The sequence below is a fragment of the Podarcis muralis genome, chromosome 5 (assembly GCF_964188315.1).
Source record: "Podarcis muralis chromosome 5, rPodMur119.hap1.1, whole genome shotgun sequence".
Classification (NCBI taxonomy): domain Eukaryota; kingdom Metazoa; phylum Chordata; class Lepidosauria; order Squamata; family Lacertidae; genus Podarcis; species Podarcis muralis.
The window spans coordinates 63,370,508-63,387,006 of NC_135659.1; the positions used below are offsets into that span (position 1 = coordinate 63,370,508).

At 43.1% G+C, this 16,499-nt stretch overlaps 1 protein-coding gene across 2 annotated transcripts in view; it reads right to left on the reverse strand.

The window, feature by feature from the left end:
- Positions 1-16,499, reverse strand: part of PLXNA2 (plexin A2) — a 398,388-nt gene that overhangs the window by 72,359 nt on the left and 309,530 nt on the right. For both annotated transcript variants that reach the window (XM_028734447.2, XM_028734448.2), the window contains exons 15-17: positions 16,323-16,459; positions 11,168-11,335; positions 6,978-7,071 (exon numbers count right to left, since the gene is read on the reverse strand). In XM_028734447.2, coding sequence (XP_028590280.2) covers positions 6,978-7,071; positions 11,168-11,335; positions 16,323-16,459 — 399 coding nt within the window. The remainder of the gene's footprint in view (positions 1-6,977; positions 7,072-11,167; positions 11,336-16,322; positions 16,460-16,499) is intronic.

The following is a 16,499-nucleotide window of genomic DNA, read 5'->3' on the forward strand; positions in this document are numbered from 1 at the left end:
TAACTCTAGAAGATGAGCAGTGGAAAATTGTTAAGAATTTCATTCAGTATAGTCTTGGGTACATAAAAAAGTACTGAGTATGCATGTAAAAGAAAAGAGTAGAATCAAAACGAGGAAAGGTGGAAGCCAAAACCTGGCTTTTGCCAGGCATTCTTAAAGCAGGAGCCCTGCCACATGTACCAACTGGGCAGAAGGAAGGTAGGCAGCCTGAAGCTGGTGCAGCAATCCAGTCCTTATCAGGCCCACTGCCATTGGGCCAGCTTGCGGTCCAGTGGACCCTGGGGCAGGTCAGCCCAGCCTCTGACTGCCTCATTTCTGGTCTTTTCACTAAATCTTGCTAGCTGTGTCAACGGAGTGTGGGTGGAGGCCACCAGAGGTGGACTGATGGGCACATTTGCCCAATACCCCCTTCTAACCTGGTGAAAAGGAGGTTTGGGTTGTACCCTCAATTGTTGGAGCAGCCTTTTCACAATAGTAATGAATTGCACATTAAAGGGGCCACAACACCGAAAGACCTGCTACTGGTGGACGCAAGGCAAATGATATTTCTCCTTAGGTTCTCTAACATGGAATGCAGCAAATGTACCATGAGCTCAGATCTGCATGTTATATTCTCCCTTTGTCCTCAGCCAATCACTAGGCCAGCAGACAGCACTTGATACTGAAAATAGTAGCAGAACCAGACCTCTACCCCCTGCTCCATATACACACACTACTTCCATGCTGTGCTATTGTCTGCCACATATGCCTTTCAGCTAAACTTGTAATTAATGTCTGGTTCTGGTGACAAATCTAAGCAATTTCCCCAGGCCAGCTGTAAAGAACAATCAGTGGGTCACAAGGGATTTGAGGTAAAACGAAGGTTATGTCCCACTGGTAAAAAGTTGGCAGTCCAGTTCCCTTCTTCCCCTGGAAGAAGAGTTCATTAGGAAGCAGAGCATGGCTACTACTCCTGGAGTCTATAAGCTCCTGAAAGGTGCTTATACCTTTCTAAGCATGATTCAAGGTAGGCTTACATCTTTTTTAAAAAAACAACTAATGGTGCTTTAAAGCACACGTGCCTTAATCCAGACAGGGAAAAAGGGAGGCAGACTATGTTTAGGGCACCTTTCCTCGCCCCTCTCTCCTCCTTTTTGGGGTGAGCAGAGTGGATCCTAAAAAGGGCTGTTCAGTCATGGATACAGCTGCCGAGCTGCTCAACTGCCTCATTCCTTGAGTCAGAACAACTGAATCTATCCACAGCCCATGTGCCAGTTCTTGACTAGGGACTTCCAGATTTGTCGATCCTGCCCCGTTACCATTTGCCGATCGCCATGGGACTTTTGGGGTTTGGGATGGGTTTTTGGAAGACGCCTGTGTGTGAATTTGCTTTATGTGTGTAGATCAGTGCATGCTGACCAATGCACAGTCTTCGCAGTAGGGCTCTGTTCCGATGGCATGAGTAGTCACAACGAGCCAGTAGATTCCTATCTGTTGCAGCCTTCATCCACCTTCACAGCTGTTGTAACATACCGTTTGTTATCATCCTCCTGTTCTGCCATTGAGGACTTCTTGGGTCATTCTCTGTCTAGCTCCTTCCCTTTGACCTTACCACCTTGGGTGACCCTGCTGGGAGTACGAGATTCCCGGCGGCTTCGCTCACAAGGGTCATAGGAACGTGCAAATCCACTCACCACGACAAGGTGATGATCCAGCGAGTGAGAATCCAATAGTAATGGCAGAGTCAGGTCTACAAATGAGAGCTTTGCCACGAGGAATCCATAACAGCCACATTTTTGTCTGGGATGCAAACTTTTTCTATGCTGGCTTCCACTGAAGCCGTCATGTCAATCTGCCTGAAGAGCTCCAGAGCAGTGAGAAAGCATGTGGCAGTAATACTTGGAACCCACCTGCATGTATTGTATGCAGCTGGAATGCTGAAAAGACAAGAGCATTCCAAGTCACCCCCTAGTACCTGAACCTTTAATTGTATCTAAAAATAGTGTTAAGAGCTGCGGGGCAGGGGTAGGTTGTATGCCTGAGCCCCGTTCCAATTCCTGAATCCAGAACAGATTCAATTCCTTGAATAGCCAGGCTAGCTTCCTGGTGAGGTAATGGCCCTCTAGGTATAGGTCATTAAGGTAACAAAGGAAGTGGCTCTGTGCCAGACAGAAAATGGATGGGCATCCCTCAACTCACTGGTAGTTAGAAAGACAAAGGCCAGAGTTGAGGGTGTGTGTGTGTGTGTGTGTGTGTGTGTGTGTGTGTAAGGTAGAAACTACCACAAAGGTTGAAGATTAGGCAGTTTGGAGACAGAACCATGTCTGATTTCTGCTGGAATCCAAGGCTGTGGCCGTAGGAGAAACAAAAACCCCTTGGGGTGTCAGTGCTTTAAGCTCCTCCATTGTAGGCTTGGGTTGTATATGTGTGTAAACAAACCATATTTCATAAAGACACCACAGTATCATTTTGCTGAAATTATACAACAGTGGGGAAAGGCAGGGGGAGAAGGAAAGGTAGTTGGACCAAGGAACATGCCCATTCCACTTTCCTGTTCAGCTTCAGAAGTATCCCTACTGAGCACTTTTTCTGACCCTTGATAACATCCCTAATGAGAACAAATGAGAAGGAAGAAGAAAGCTCTGCCAGCAAACATCAGACTATTTCAGAGTATTGCTCTATAGCTACCATTTAGAATCGTACGAATCTCAGCAGCAACACTGCGCTCACTTAAGTGCACTTAAATTTCATTTATATTAATGGATTTGAGAGCAAATAACTGTAAGCACAACTGCAGTCATCAGTTTTACCATTTCAAGTCTTGACATTTGTGGAGAACTGCCTCAGCAGTGCGTTTTAAAAGGTAAGTAATCAAAAGCTACATTTTCACAGATTTATGTGGTTTTCCTTCCTGAAAAATGGCAGGCATCATAAAAGCACACAGCTCATCAGCACAGTATCCCAGCAATACGTATCTACATGCCCTTCATCAATGTGACATCTTGCTTAGACTTCCTCATGACCTCAATAGTCAATATCCAATCCTGTATGAGGATCTTTTTATCGGCTGTGAACTCTGAGTACTGCCGGTAACATGCGCACACACAAAGTCATGTTGCCATGTAGTAAAATTCAGCTGTTTTATTGAAGAACAGCTCCTGAAAGTCACTTAAAGGCATGAGTAAATTTGCTTTCTTTATGGTGTTCTAAACTCCTTGCAAAACAACAATATTCAAAAACATAAAACATCCTGCAGCATCACAATTCATTGAGGTATAAGGTGTGTGCATTTGACATATCATTAATGAATTTCTGGTGCTGGCCAATGCTGGAACAGGTGTACACAGTCTTTGCAACTCTACAACTGGAATCAAATATTAGTCTTGAGATGGGAACATCTGAGGGACCCAAACAAGTATTTAATTGTGAAAATTGAATGGCTGTGCATCTAAACCAAAGTGTGTTCACTGTTCCAAGTTTCACACCAACTTGTACCAGTCCTCAATAAAAAATCTGAACAGTCATAAATCACAAGGATTCAAAGGGAACAAAATCTTAAAGCCAGATTAAAAATAATTAACATGGCTGAGGCCAGACTATCGCAGTCCAGGTAGGGTTGCAGGGAGCAATGGTTTAGGTTTATCAGTAATCAAGGCAACACTAATAGTCCTACTCTAGTACTCAGAGAAATAAAAAAAACACAAAGAGAAAGATGAATCTAGATGAAAACATAATGACCCACATCTCTTGTGATCTTTTGTTGTCATTTTGCATTTTTATGTTGTGATCTTCAGATGAAGGGGGGTATACAAATTTTATAAATAAATAAATATGGTAAAAATGCATTAGTGACATGGTCTATAGACACTGGCACAGAACAGAAGCAGGGCAGGGAAAAGCTCATTATCAACTGAAGGAAAGGAAGAATATATATTTAAAAGTTCCCTGATATGGAAACATGTCACCTGAACATAAATACAAAGGAACGTTCCTTATATTAACTCTGGCCATTGATCCATCTGCTTCAGAATTGTCTATGCCAGGGCGGGGGGAGGCAGGGGGTAGCCTGTGGCTCTTCAGATCTTGTTGGGACTCCAACTCCCATCAGCCCCAGCCAGAACGGCCAACAGTCAGGGCTGATCGGCACTGTAATCCAACATCCAAAGGGCACCATGTTGGCTACCGTAAGTTCACACTGTTATTGGCTCTTCTGGCTCGAGTTTTTCCCAGCCCCTCCTGGAGATGCCAGGGATTGAAACGGAGCTGTGTGTATGCCAAGCATGTCTGCTACTGAGTGAGCTCTGCCCCTTTCTTCTGTGAATTCTGATTACCCTGGCAGCTGTTGCAATATCTGAATTACAGAGTCAAGGGAGATCACAATTTACATTCTATACCCAAAGATAAAATGGATTACAACCCTATTTATTGGCTTTAACTATTCATGGTGGTTTATAAAGTGAGGGACAAATGGTTTGAAAGGCCATATAGAGCTAATAAAAAGAGATAGATGGAAAGGAAAGGAAAGAATGTCATATTTACTTAAGGTTTCAAGTTCCTAAAGTTCCATAGTCAGTAAGGTACAGGAGGCAAATTGCACCTCTCCTCCACTACAAACATGCATATCTGGGTATTCTGCACAAGCACAGAATCTCAATGTGGCAACGAAGACTAACCAAGAGTACCATCTGGGAAGCATGAAGGCCATTTGGGTTGGAATGCTGTACTCGCAACAGCATTGTGCATAAACCAATTTCTTGCACTCCTTCCTTCTCAGAGGGTCTTCTTCCTTCAATTGTGTTGTGTAAGTACCATGCACAGCTGCATATGTAATTTCTTAATTTTCTCATAAGATGCAGAGAAACATCTGGACCAGCAGCTGCAGAAACCTTTACTGTATTTTGTCTTGGCTCATAGGTGCACATTTTTTGGCAATGGAACAGCAACACAAACCATGTTTAAAAATTAAACCTGCTTTGAACAAAAGCACCTCAAGAGTACCTTGTTAAGGGGGGGGGGGGACTGAGCTAGGGCGGCAACTTCTTTGGATGAAAGGGAAGGAGCTCACAAGAACTTGCAGTGGTACAATTATTATCATTTTAGAGGTATGACTGAAAGCGGACCTCTAGGTGTGGACCCTTAGTTACTGAACTCACGGAGGGCATCCTAAGAGCAAGGAGAAACTATGGGGAAATGCAAACATGAACTACATTTGCAAGGCCCATGGGCTATCTTTCACACTGACCTGGGGCAGGGCAAATGTGTGTGCTTAAAAAGGCTCTTCATCTCTTGTTTTTATGAGGCTCTGATAGTTCCACAATGGCCCCCAGGGTAGCCTCTTTTCATAAAGCAGGTGCTCAGGAGGGGTGGACTCAGCGGAGACACCACTTCCATTGTGTCTCTTTCAAATCCTCCCTGCATGTTTACTTAGCGCACCTCTCCCTTCTGCTGAGGGTTTTGTGTGTGTCTTGGATGATATATAGTGGGGCCTCACCAATGACACCAGCCCATATGTCTCTATTGTCCTCTGCTTAATGCAGTTTCTCCAAATGACAGGGCTTTGTGGAGCAAAGTAGGAATGAGCCCTCTGTGATAATGACTCCCTGCCCTAAAAAAGTAGGTTCACTTGATGTCCCCTAAGATGTGACTGCACAAGGGGGCCACTCATGCAGTTTAACTCCACAATGGTGATGTAGGGTACACTCTTCAGATATTATAAAAAGGTACTATGTAGAGTGAGCTATTCTGCACAAACACAATTCTTTTCTGGATGCACTGCACTGCCCACACAGACCTCACAATTCCAGATGAAGAAGAATCCAGCATTTAGCTTAGGCACTGCATGGCCAAGTGAGTGGATCTTATCCTGGAAAAAGTCATTGTGCACAGGCATGTGCCTTCCAGGTAGCTGTCTATGCAAAACTTCTAGTGCCTCTGTGAAACTAGTGAAAAAGTAAGGTAAAGGTAAAGGTACCCCTGCCCGTACGGGCCAGTCGTGTCCGACTCTAGGGTTGTGCGCCCATCTCACTCAAGAGGCCGGGGGCCAGCGCTGTCCGGAGACACTTCCGGGTCACGTGGCCAGCGTGACGAAGCTGCTCTGGCGAGCCAGCACAAGCGCAGCACACGGAAATGCCGTTTACCTTCCTGCTATAAAGCGGTACCTATTTATCTACTTGCACTTAAGTGTGCTTTCGAACTGCTAGGTGGGCAGGAGCTGGGACCGAAAGACGAGAGCTCACCCCGCCGCGGTCTGTCAAGACTGGCCCGCATGGGCAGGGGTACCTTTACCTTTACCTTAAAGATTTAAAGTACTGTTAGTTTCAAGGTAAATGTAAAATGAGACAGTAATTGGAAGGTTTCCCTTGTACTTTTGGAGCTCATGGGAAATAATTGTTTTGTTGATTGTATGTTTGAAAAAGATTTGCTTATGTGTGTTTGCTTATGTGTGTTTGTATCCAATCGAGTCATGTTCAGATCAGACCTGCTGAAATCAACGGACAAGTTAGTAATGGCTTCCCTGATTATTACTAAGTATTTATATTACATTTTACCTTATAGTCAAATGACTTACATTAAAATAAGGTATGTTCCAAAGGGAGTTTAAGATGGTGCATCATCTAGATTTCACTTCACAATACTTTTCTTCTCATGTAGAGAAGTGATGTTCATAAGAGTGAAATATGCTTGAAATTCTCCCATTGAATGTAGACAACTGAGGCTGAAATCCTGTGCACAGTTGCTTGGGAATAATTGCCACTGAACTCTACAGGATCAGTTTGCTAGTTTTCCTGTTCAAAGGACTTCTATGCACATGACCGCTTGTGATTCATGTCTCTATGTCTTGGACTGTAAGTGTAAATTTGAAACTTTTTGGAAGCAAGCAAGCTAGTAAAAAAACCTCTGTAGAAATACAATTTATGATGACATGGCCGTGTCCACAAAGAACCATACAATGAGTGGATTAAGGCAAGATGAAACCATTGGCAAGAGCGACTACTTACATTGACAGACTCTTTGCCATTGTACTTCACTCGGATCCTGGGCTCTTGTATGACATCCAGGTTGGACCCTGTGACAGTCAGAGGTGTGTGGCCGCTGTGGGGAAGCAGATGACATTGGATTAATAAGGTTTGGCAAGGGGGACTGGGGCAGAGCCCATTGCCCATGTTTCTGGCAAATACAAATGCTTGTTGAACTCAGCAATATGTTTTCTCCAGGCTGTATAGGAACTAGGTGACAAACCGGATTAATATACCATCACCCTGACTCTGGCTAGAGCTGTCTTGCAAGTTAATTGGATTTTCTAGTATCATCTGTCCCCCTAGTGGGCAGTCACCTCTCCCCGTAACATTTCTTAGGGTTGGCAGGAGGAAAAATATAAAGATCCAGGACTAAATAAATAACAACAATGAATTTGTTAGAGTGCTTAATGGTTTATACAGTGATGCATGCTCCGAAGAAAGAGAAGTGTCATATTATATAGCTCTTGCAGCGAACAAGTTGCTGTTTTGCTAGCCTTCCTTCCTCTGTAATTCCCAGCAAAATTATTACACACAAGGCAAGAATTTACATGGAAGAAATGGTTGTCAAATAAGTGAAAAGAGGACTATGATGGCCAAAGCAAGTGACAGCAAAGCTGCTCATCAAGGAACTTGAGACCATTTCCTCAGCTGAAACACTCAGCACAGCTTAGCACAGCTCAGCTCATTTGAAAATCAACCAGTAAATTTCTTTTTAACCTCCACAGTAGCAGAGATGTCAGGGAGGAGCGGGGAATTATGGTTGTTCCACATTAGAAGTTAAAAAAAGACCCACAGCCAATCCAGCCTGCTATAAACACTGACCTTATGCAGAGCTTCTTTGGAATAGGCTAAGCACCTGAAAGTGACCTTAACATATGAAAAAAGACAACAGCCCTGCTGTATTTGAGAAAACCAGCCCCTCAAAATTCCTACGCAACTTATGAGTGCCTTCACAATCACACTTAGCCCAGTCTGAGTCTATGACTTGGCAGACTACTGAATCACTTCTGTGCAATAAATGTTATCTTCAGTTTCCCCTGCAATGAATTTATAGTGTACCAGAGATCTGCTCAGCTCCAGTCACTCAAATTCTTCTCCCTCCCTTCACGCTATTCCTGGCCTTAGGCTGATGAGAAGGTTGGCCACTACTAGCCAAGTCTTTATTTTGTCTTCCCTACATCCAAAAAGCCAAAGTTTTACATGATATAGGGGGGGCTCATTATAGTATTCTTATAAGGTTAGAGGAGGTTGGGGAACTGGTCAGGCAAGTTTCTTTGAAGATGAAGACCAGCTGGCCACTTTAGTACTCTGCCCTGATGAGCTTTTCAAAGCAATGAGCTGGGTTGCAACAACTGCATCTAGGTGAGAAACAACCAAAAGGGCAAAAAAATGGGGCTGGGCTGGAAAGTTGCTGTGTTGAGTGAGTTGGAAGCTGGAGGGGAGATGCTGCAAGAGCTGATGATAGAGACATGTCTTGCTCTGTGCTGGATTGAAAGCTGTGACTAATAGAGAAGTGGGTGAAATGCTCTAAGCCCCTCCATCCGATGCTCAGGCTGTGTATATGTGTAAGACCACATATCTTCAAGCACCGTCCCTGTGCCACTGAGTGCACAGAACTAGTTTCCCTAAGGTGCTAGAAGTGGAAGTTTTAAAAAGTTCTCATACTGATTTCCCCCCCAGTATGACGTACACAATGTTCCCAGTGATGTCTAGAGTCAAGGCAGAATCTCCTCTTAAGATTTCACTTCTGCTCATTTATGTAGGGAACATTTCCCTCTCCTCAGATGTCCAGTTTTGTTTTCAGTGTGAAACTACTGTATAAACATTTCATCCTTTGCGTGCAGCTCTACAAAAGCTAAAAAAAGTTACAGCAGTGAAGAAACTGACCCAGCATTTTAGATAGTGGTCTATCAGCTCCTGCACTTTAGTGTGCTCCTGGAATGTGTAGCTGTGCATCTTTAGGCAACTGGTATGTTTTGATCACCTTTTTTTTTTTTTGACTCTCTGGTGCTCTTAAGAAGGAGGCCTTAATGAGCAATTGTGCACTTCTTCAGCAGATGGGAGCGATCACGGGGCTCCATTTGCTCTCCCAGAATCTTGTCACAGATTGCCATGGTTGTAATTGCCTCAGTAATTACAATTGAGTTAATAACTCTTATTTTCCAACTCAGGGAACAGGGATGTTCTAACTGCCTAGCAATGATGAATGCAGGTCTGTGGATGGGAAACATACTATTCCAGATAGTTTGTACTTTTGCATTATGTTGAACAGGAATGAAGTGGGATCCCCCACCCCCCACCACCAGAGAGACTTCTGAGCTTCTGCAACTACGTAGGAACATAGGAAGCTAATTTATACAGAACTACTGTTCAGAGGCCCAGCAATCATAGTGCACTGCTCTGAGGGGCCTAATTTATCAATATGTCCAGGTCATTTGAGTCCAGAAAATCCACAAGAATGGATGTCCCAAGCTTCTTGGAAGATCAGACCTCATCCATAAATCTGCAGTATTTACACAGGTGGAATAAATCCCCAAGGAGCCTGAGAAGCTGGGTGTTGACAATAGCGAGCAAAGCAATGGAAGGGAATTATAGATAATAGTCCTTTTTTGTAACATAAGGGATTTGGCTTTGCTGAACTGAGTCATAGACCATGTTTTCTTTGCTCTGTGTGTTTTTAAATTAGTGTTTTTAAAGTTAGTGTTGATTCTAGAGTCATTACTAATAAGTTTCCAAGGGCTGAGAGGGATAGGAAGTGGGAGAATCTGCAGAAAGTGACACATAGTTCAGGCTTTCATAATTCCTTAAAACTTTTGCTGTACTTAAAAAAACAACAATACAAGTTGAATGGACTCTTGCACTGTCATGTCTATCAAATATATTTATAGAATTTGCATCTGCAAAGAGGTATCTTCAACAAGAAACTAATTCAATCAGATTTTTCCCTTCTTGGTTTATAGAAAGAGGCATTTAGAGAGGAACTTGGAAGGAATTAAAAACAAAACAACCACCACCCCCATCATTATTTCAGTATAGCAATTATGAGCAACTGTTTCAATTGTTTTCAAATGATGAAACACTTTCAGCAGATACTAAAGATGCTTAATGGGTTTTGCAAAAAAAATTATTTTAAGATTACTAATATCTATCCCTTTTATTAAAGACATTTGTGGAGACGAGTATTATGTGTGCCTTTTATATCTGCTCTAGAGAAGAAGCCAATATAATGACAATTCTTTCCCACTCCTTCACACCTAATATTTGTTTTATTTGTTCTTTTTGGGCTTGGAACAGGCAATAGCCTGGCCAGAGGCACAATCTGATGAAAACGCTAGCACCAAGACTGAGAATATCACTGCTCATCACCCATACTATGCATGCTATCAGCTGTGTAGCCAAGTATGCTACTTTGAACTATGATACCCCAAGATACCATAGTGAATCTGCAATTTCAACCTATTTCAAGTCCCAATTACACACCTAAAGCAAGGTATCAAAATGGTATTGTCACATGAAACATAGACTGACTCATTTTACCACACAATCATCTCTGTTTTTTAACTGCTACATGAGGTTGGACAACTCTCTCACTGAGCACCTTCCTCACAGAATGGTTGAATTCTCATAGAACTGAAGCATGATCCAAAAGGAGAAATTTCAATACATTTTGACTCACTTGAAGCCCCACTGACTCCCAAAACATAGCAGTCCTTGCGAAAACTGTGGCTTTGAACCAGGACCGTCTTAAGCATATCCGGTGCCATGGTGCAAAGATCCCTCTGGCGCCCCCCATGTTTCCCAGAGTTGTCGACCTTTTCTCAAGCCTCTGCAGGGATGCTCTCCTCTCGCGGAGGCTTGGGAAGGAAGCTGCACGCCTGCCAGCCATATGGTTCATGGGGCACAGCTGGCGTGTGTGCAGGGAAAGGGGGAGGCTGCCAGTAAAGCCGCGCAGCTCCCCCACTCACTGGGGCGCCCCTGAGAGGCCAGCGCCCTGGCACAATGCGCCAGTAAGCCCAATAAGAAAGACGGCTCTGCTTTGAAGCAATCCTTCCAAAACTACAACCAGCTTTGATAACTTTCACCACTGTTGGGAAGCTGGGGGATTAGCCATGTCCTGATTCTAACCATTTGCTCTCCTGGTGCTTCTGCTGTTAAAAGAGTCCAGTTACCTGGCAATGCTCCACTCAGGATCAATACGTTGAACTCTGGGGTCATCAATGTACTCAAACTGCAACATGCTCTCTAACTGGGCCCGGTCCACACTGACTGAGACATGGACAGAGCCAAGGCCATGAGTGGAAGGTGCTGACACACACACAATTTCATTTATGGACCTCCTGTAAAAGAGAAGAGAGAAGTGGAACCTTTAACAAATAGGAAGGCAATCAAGGGGCAGGTAACAACAAGCACTCAGGATGACCCACAGATAAAATGAATTCATTGGGCTCACTCTACCAAATACAAATGGGTGACAACCTTTGTGGAGAGATGTATTGCCTACCTAACAGATATGGTACCTACTTGAAGGCACAAGACAAATAATGCCACAGTACAAGGCTTAACCAACTGAAGGCATTACAACTTTTTGCATTCAACTGACACAACACATTGTAATATTAAGACTGGAACTTGCTCAGAGTTTTAAATTTGCTGTGGTGTTTCAAGTCTTCCAAGCATGTGGTAGAGTCCTATCTATTCAGCATCAGGTTGCATGTGGGTCCTTGCTGGATTAAAAACACCCTTGTGTGAAAACCTTTTTTCATGGAGGTTAGGCAAAAGGCTGACTAATGTGTATGTGTGTGAAAGAAGCTGGGATGGAAGGTTTGCATGCCTCTGTACTCCTGACAGTTTGTTTTTCAACGGAAACAGCCTTGGATGGGTGTAGGTTTGAGAAAAGAAATGGGCAGGGAAGGGTTAATTAAGGACGCTTCCAGACTGTCACTATATTTAGGTGGGAGTCAATCACATCCTGACAAATTCCAGGCTGCGCAATTAAAGCTGATTTCGAGCTGTTGCAAAACAAACCTGCTTCCTCAAAAAGACTGAACTTTTAATGATAAGGAAAGTGATGGGACAATGAACAGGCAAGTGTGGAATAGTACTTGCTTGATGCCATATCATCTAATCTGCCTGCAAACAAATAAAGATGAATTAAATAGCCTATGTTGCCTAATCTTTCCATGAACAAATCAGGCGAAAAACTCATTAAACAGGTTGTCTAGAAGTGACCACTTTCTGCTCTTAGTCTGCTCAAAATCAACCCCAGCAAAAGATATGGAGAACCTGTACATTTCCCCTAAGGATGGGAAAGCAGCTAGGAGAGAGGAGTGATTCTGAGCTAGCAAATGTCAGGAAAAGAGATAGTTAAATCATAAGACTTGCATGCCACAGTGAGTATATGCCCTAGAAATACAATCCTGACGTGTAAATGTGCAATCATACAATTAGAATTCTGAAGGTTCTTGGCCTTCTTAAGAAAAGCTGTAATAAACATGTTTAACCATAATATATTAATAGTAATACTGCTTGGGTCAAGTGTGGTGTTGGCACACAAAAGCAGCAGGAAGATTCAGTACAAGGTATGAGCTTCAAGTTAGTCTGCAGTGATAAAAACATAGGTCATGTTGGAGCTGGGTCAATAGTTTCAGCCCAACTTTGGGGGGGGGGGGTTGGAAAGAGGGAGGTTGAAAAGAAACTGCCCTCAAAAACTGGGGTGGATAGGAGAAATCTCATGAATACTTTACTTAAAAGTGAGGTGGTGACAGCAGCAAGTGTATGTTGTGACAGGACTTCCTTATCCTGCCATGGGCATTCTGGCGAGCCCCAAGCCTGGAAATGAGACAGGAGCAGCTATGTAAGACTTTTCAGACTTAAAAAAAAAGCAAGAGGAAGAAATATTACCACCTCATTTTTAAGAAAAGTAAGCCAAACTCTCCCCTTCCAATGCAAAAAAGGTTCAAAGATTTCTCATTCTTCCCCTTCCAACAGCCAGTAAGCATTCTGTTTTAAGGATCATACAACTCAAATTTATATGTGTGTATCATGAGCCCCACATCCCTGTGGGGACAGGCCATGACCTGGCAGTCTCAGACTGAGGAGGGGGAATTGTGGGGACCGGGTATAGAGGATGCAGGTTCTCCCATTTCCTCCTCTTCTGCTGAGTGTAGAGCCTCATTAGGAACAACCCATTAGGGATGGCTGAGCCAGAGGTGGCAGGGACTGAATAGGAGTCAGAAGAATGAGTGCATTTCTCTTGCCAAGCACTGTGCACTACTTCAACTGATGGGAACAGATTCACTCACCCAGACAGAACGTATTCTCGCAAGGCAAAAGAGTCTTATGAGTAACCTTGCCACACCTCGTCTATAAAAACTTGACAGGAGAGGTGTGAGGACTTGTTGGGACATCTTTGTTGTTTCTGCTCAGTTGTAAGTTTCTAGCCTGGCTCCTGAATTATTGAATCCTACTGCTATTGAGTAAAGATCTCTAATGTGCAGTTAAGAGCCTCTGTTGATGTGTTTTTGGCAAGAGTCAGTATATTCTCTCTCTCTCTCTCTCTCTCTCTCTCTCTCTCTCTCTCTGTGTGTGTGTGTGTGTGTGTGTGAGAGAGAGAGAGAGAGAGAGAGAGAGAGAAGACAATAGAAGAGGAAGGAGGAAGAAAGGGTAACAAGAGAGAGAGAAGGAATGGAAGATGCAAAGTAAAAAAGGAAGACTAAGTAGAGTTGTAGAAACAGCTACAATTATTTATCTTGGGCTTCAGAATAAGTCAACTCTGCTTAGAGCTGAATGATTCCTAGCTATTCTCTGTCATGTCCTAGCTATTCCCTGCCACCAGTGGCCTCATGTGAGTACAGGCATTTTAGCATGCTAGAGACCAGACTTCAGAGAAGCCTGCTTAGCCCTTGTGTGAGATCCAAAGCGACACATCACTGCTGGCAAAGAATTACTGCAAGCTCCCTGTGATCAGTTAATTAGCTTTCTGCGCTATTACCATGTCGTCATGGTGAATCTCCCCACTCCTCCGATCAGAGGCAGGAGAATAGAGGGAAGCTGTAATTATAGTGAATCTCATTAGAAACTGCTTCATCTAATCAGTCTCCCTGCACATCATGAGTACATGCCAAGTTCATCACCTACAAACCGTGCAATAAAAAAGAGAGAAGGGGGTGGGAAGAAACAGGCCATGTTATGACCTTGTATGGAAAGGCTGGAGTAAACAGCATACTGCTGGATTCTCAGCAGTGTTAGTTTACAGGTTATATGGAGTAATTAGATCAGTGAATTAGGAGCAATGACTAAATATAACCATTTATTTATATGGATTATTATGCTGGACCAAGTCTGGCCTTGGAAGCCAGACTTGAACAGCACACTGAAATAAAATATTCTACAAAAATTCTACCTACAGACCATTATAAAATAATAATTTTGATTACCAGGAAAACTATTCGCTCTAGCAGAGTTGTAAAGGCTTACTGGTAGCTATGCCCTTGAAACCTTAAGCTGTTTGAATGGGACATTCAGCATTCCAGAGCCCTGGATGGCCAGAAAATTAAAAGAACGTATCCCTTCTACTTCTTGTTACAAAAGTGGAGCCCCCAAGGGGTACTCAAGGGCATGAGGTACTGGCACCTCTTTTTGTTGTTGTTAAAAAGTGTGGCACTTACTGCAACAACTTCATGGTGAGTACTGGCACCTATTTTTCTAGGAAAAAAGCATTGGCTACGTCCCAGCACTAGTTTCCAAGAGAGCTTCTACACAAGTCAAGACTTAAAAAGACATCGGAGAACCAAAGGCTGTGAAGAAGAAATCTCATCTACAGATATGAAATGAAATAGGTGGTAAAGTTTAACTAAGCATATTCTGTTTTCCTTTTTATCTGTTCCAAAGGTATAAATGAACCCTTTATTGAATGAGATGAGGAAATACTAAGTCCATTAAATCCTACTCACTCATTAACATGCTGTCCCTAATCTACTGCTCCCCAGTCCAGGCATAAAATGGGTGCTCAGCTGTTTTATCTCTTCAGAGGCTGCAGAAAGCAGCAATTCCCATATATTATGCCTCCATAGGAAAAGCTGGTTTTATAGCAGGTGAAAGGAGAAAGCAGAACAGGCAAGTGACATTGTACTTCCTCATCTCACCAAGTTCCCTCTATCCTACGAACAAGCAACAGATCCAAGTGGGGGAAATAGACCAAAAGGTGGAACCTGGCTTTCCACATCCCTTCTTGAACAATGCACATACATTTCCTACTCCTCTGAGCAACTATTTTATCACTTTTACTGCAGTTACATTTATATCCTACATTTCTTCCATCATGGAACTCAAGGCACTGTGCACAAGTACTGACTGGCAGTCCCTGTCTAGTGTTTTGCCAGCCCTGCCTGGACATACCAGGGACTGAATCTGGGGCCATTTTTGTGCCACACACATGCTGTTCCACTGAGCTGCAGCACCATATGACTTCAGACTAGGCCCCGAGAGCACTTTTCCTGTGAACATATGAACATGTCCCCCATACTAGGACATTTGAGGTGGGGATGGAGTGCCACTGAGTAGAAGAGCCTTTGTGACTAGCCCAAATTCCAATATCTCTTCATAAAGCCTGGAAAGAATGTTTTTCGTATTATGAAATATTTGGAACAGTTGATAAAAAGCTACACTAGTACTACAATGCAGAAAGGCATATGTCAACAGATGCTTATTAATGATCACTGTAGCTCATATGAATGGTGCATAAATCAGGGTGTATCTATCAATGTACTGTATGTTTTTAAAATGACAAATAATATAGTATGCATTTTTCCATAAAGAGTAAAAGTGGTGAAATATGGAATTCATCCCAGAAATAAAAACAGGTATTTGTTGGTGACAGCTCAAGCTTCAATATGAAAAGAGTAACACTTTATCCTTAGTCTCTGTCAATTAGAACTTTCCCCACCATTCTGGCAACTGCCAATCTTCTGCTACATCTACAATCAGGATACCAAAGTGGAAAGAGATGCCTATAGTTCTTTCAGGATTGCATTTACTCATGAGACGAGGGGGGTGGAGATACTTTAAAGGGATTTTTACAACAGCAGAACATCCTTGGGATCTGCAGTAGGGGCAGGATTTTACTATATGAAAATAAAGCAATGGATAAAATGAATAAACATTAAACTGGCTCATTGCTATGCAATGCTCATTATTGTCAGTGACAGGGTAGCTTAAGGTGATTAAGAAGATATTGGGCATATTATAGCTGGAGTAGCTGAAACGCTGCCCATGGAAGCACAATTACAATAACACACACTGATATCCATGGACCAGCCCCCTTACCCATAAAACTCGCAGGTCTGGTTACCCAGCAACACCGATACACTGCTGCCAGCCCCCAGAAAATGGCCAGCGATGGTCACCATAGTCCCTCCCGATTCTGGTCCACGGCTAGGACTCAAGGTGCTCACTGCAGGGTTCTTGGAAAGAAAGAAAAGAACAAGATAATCTGCTATGGTG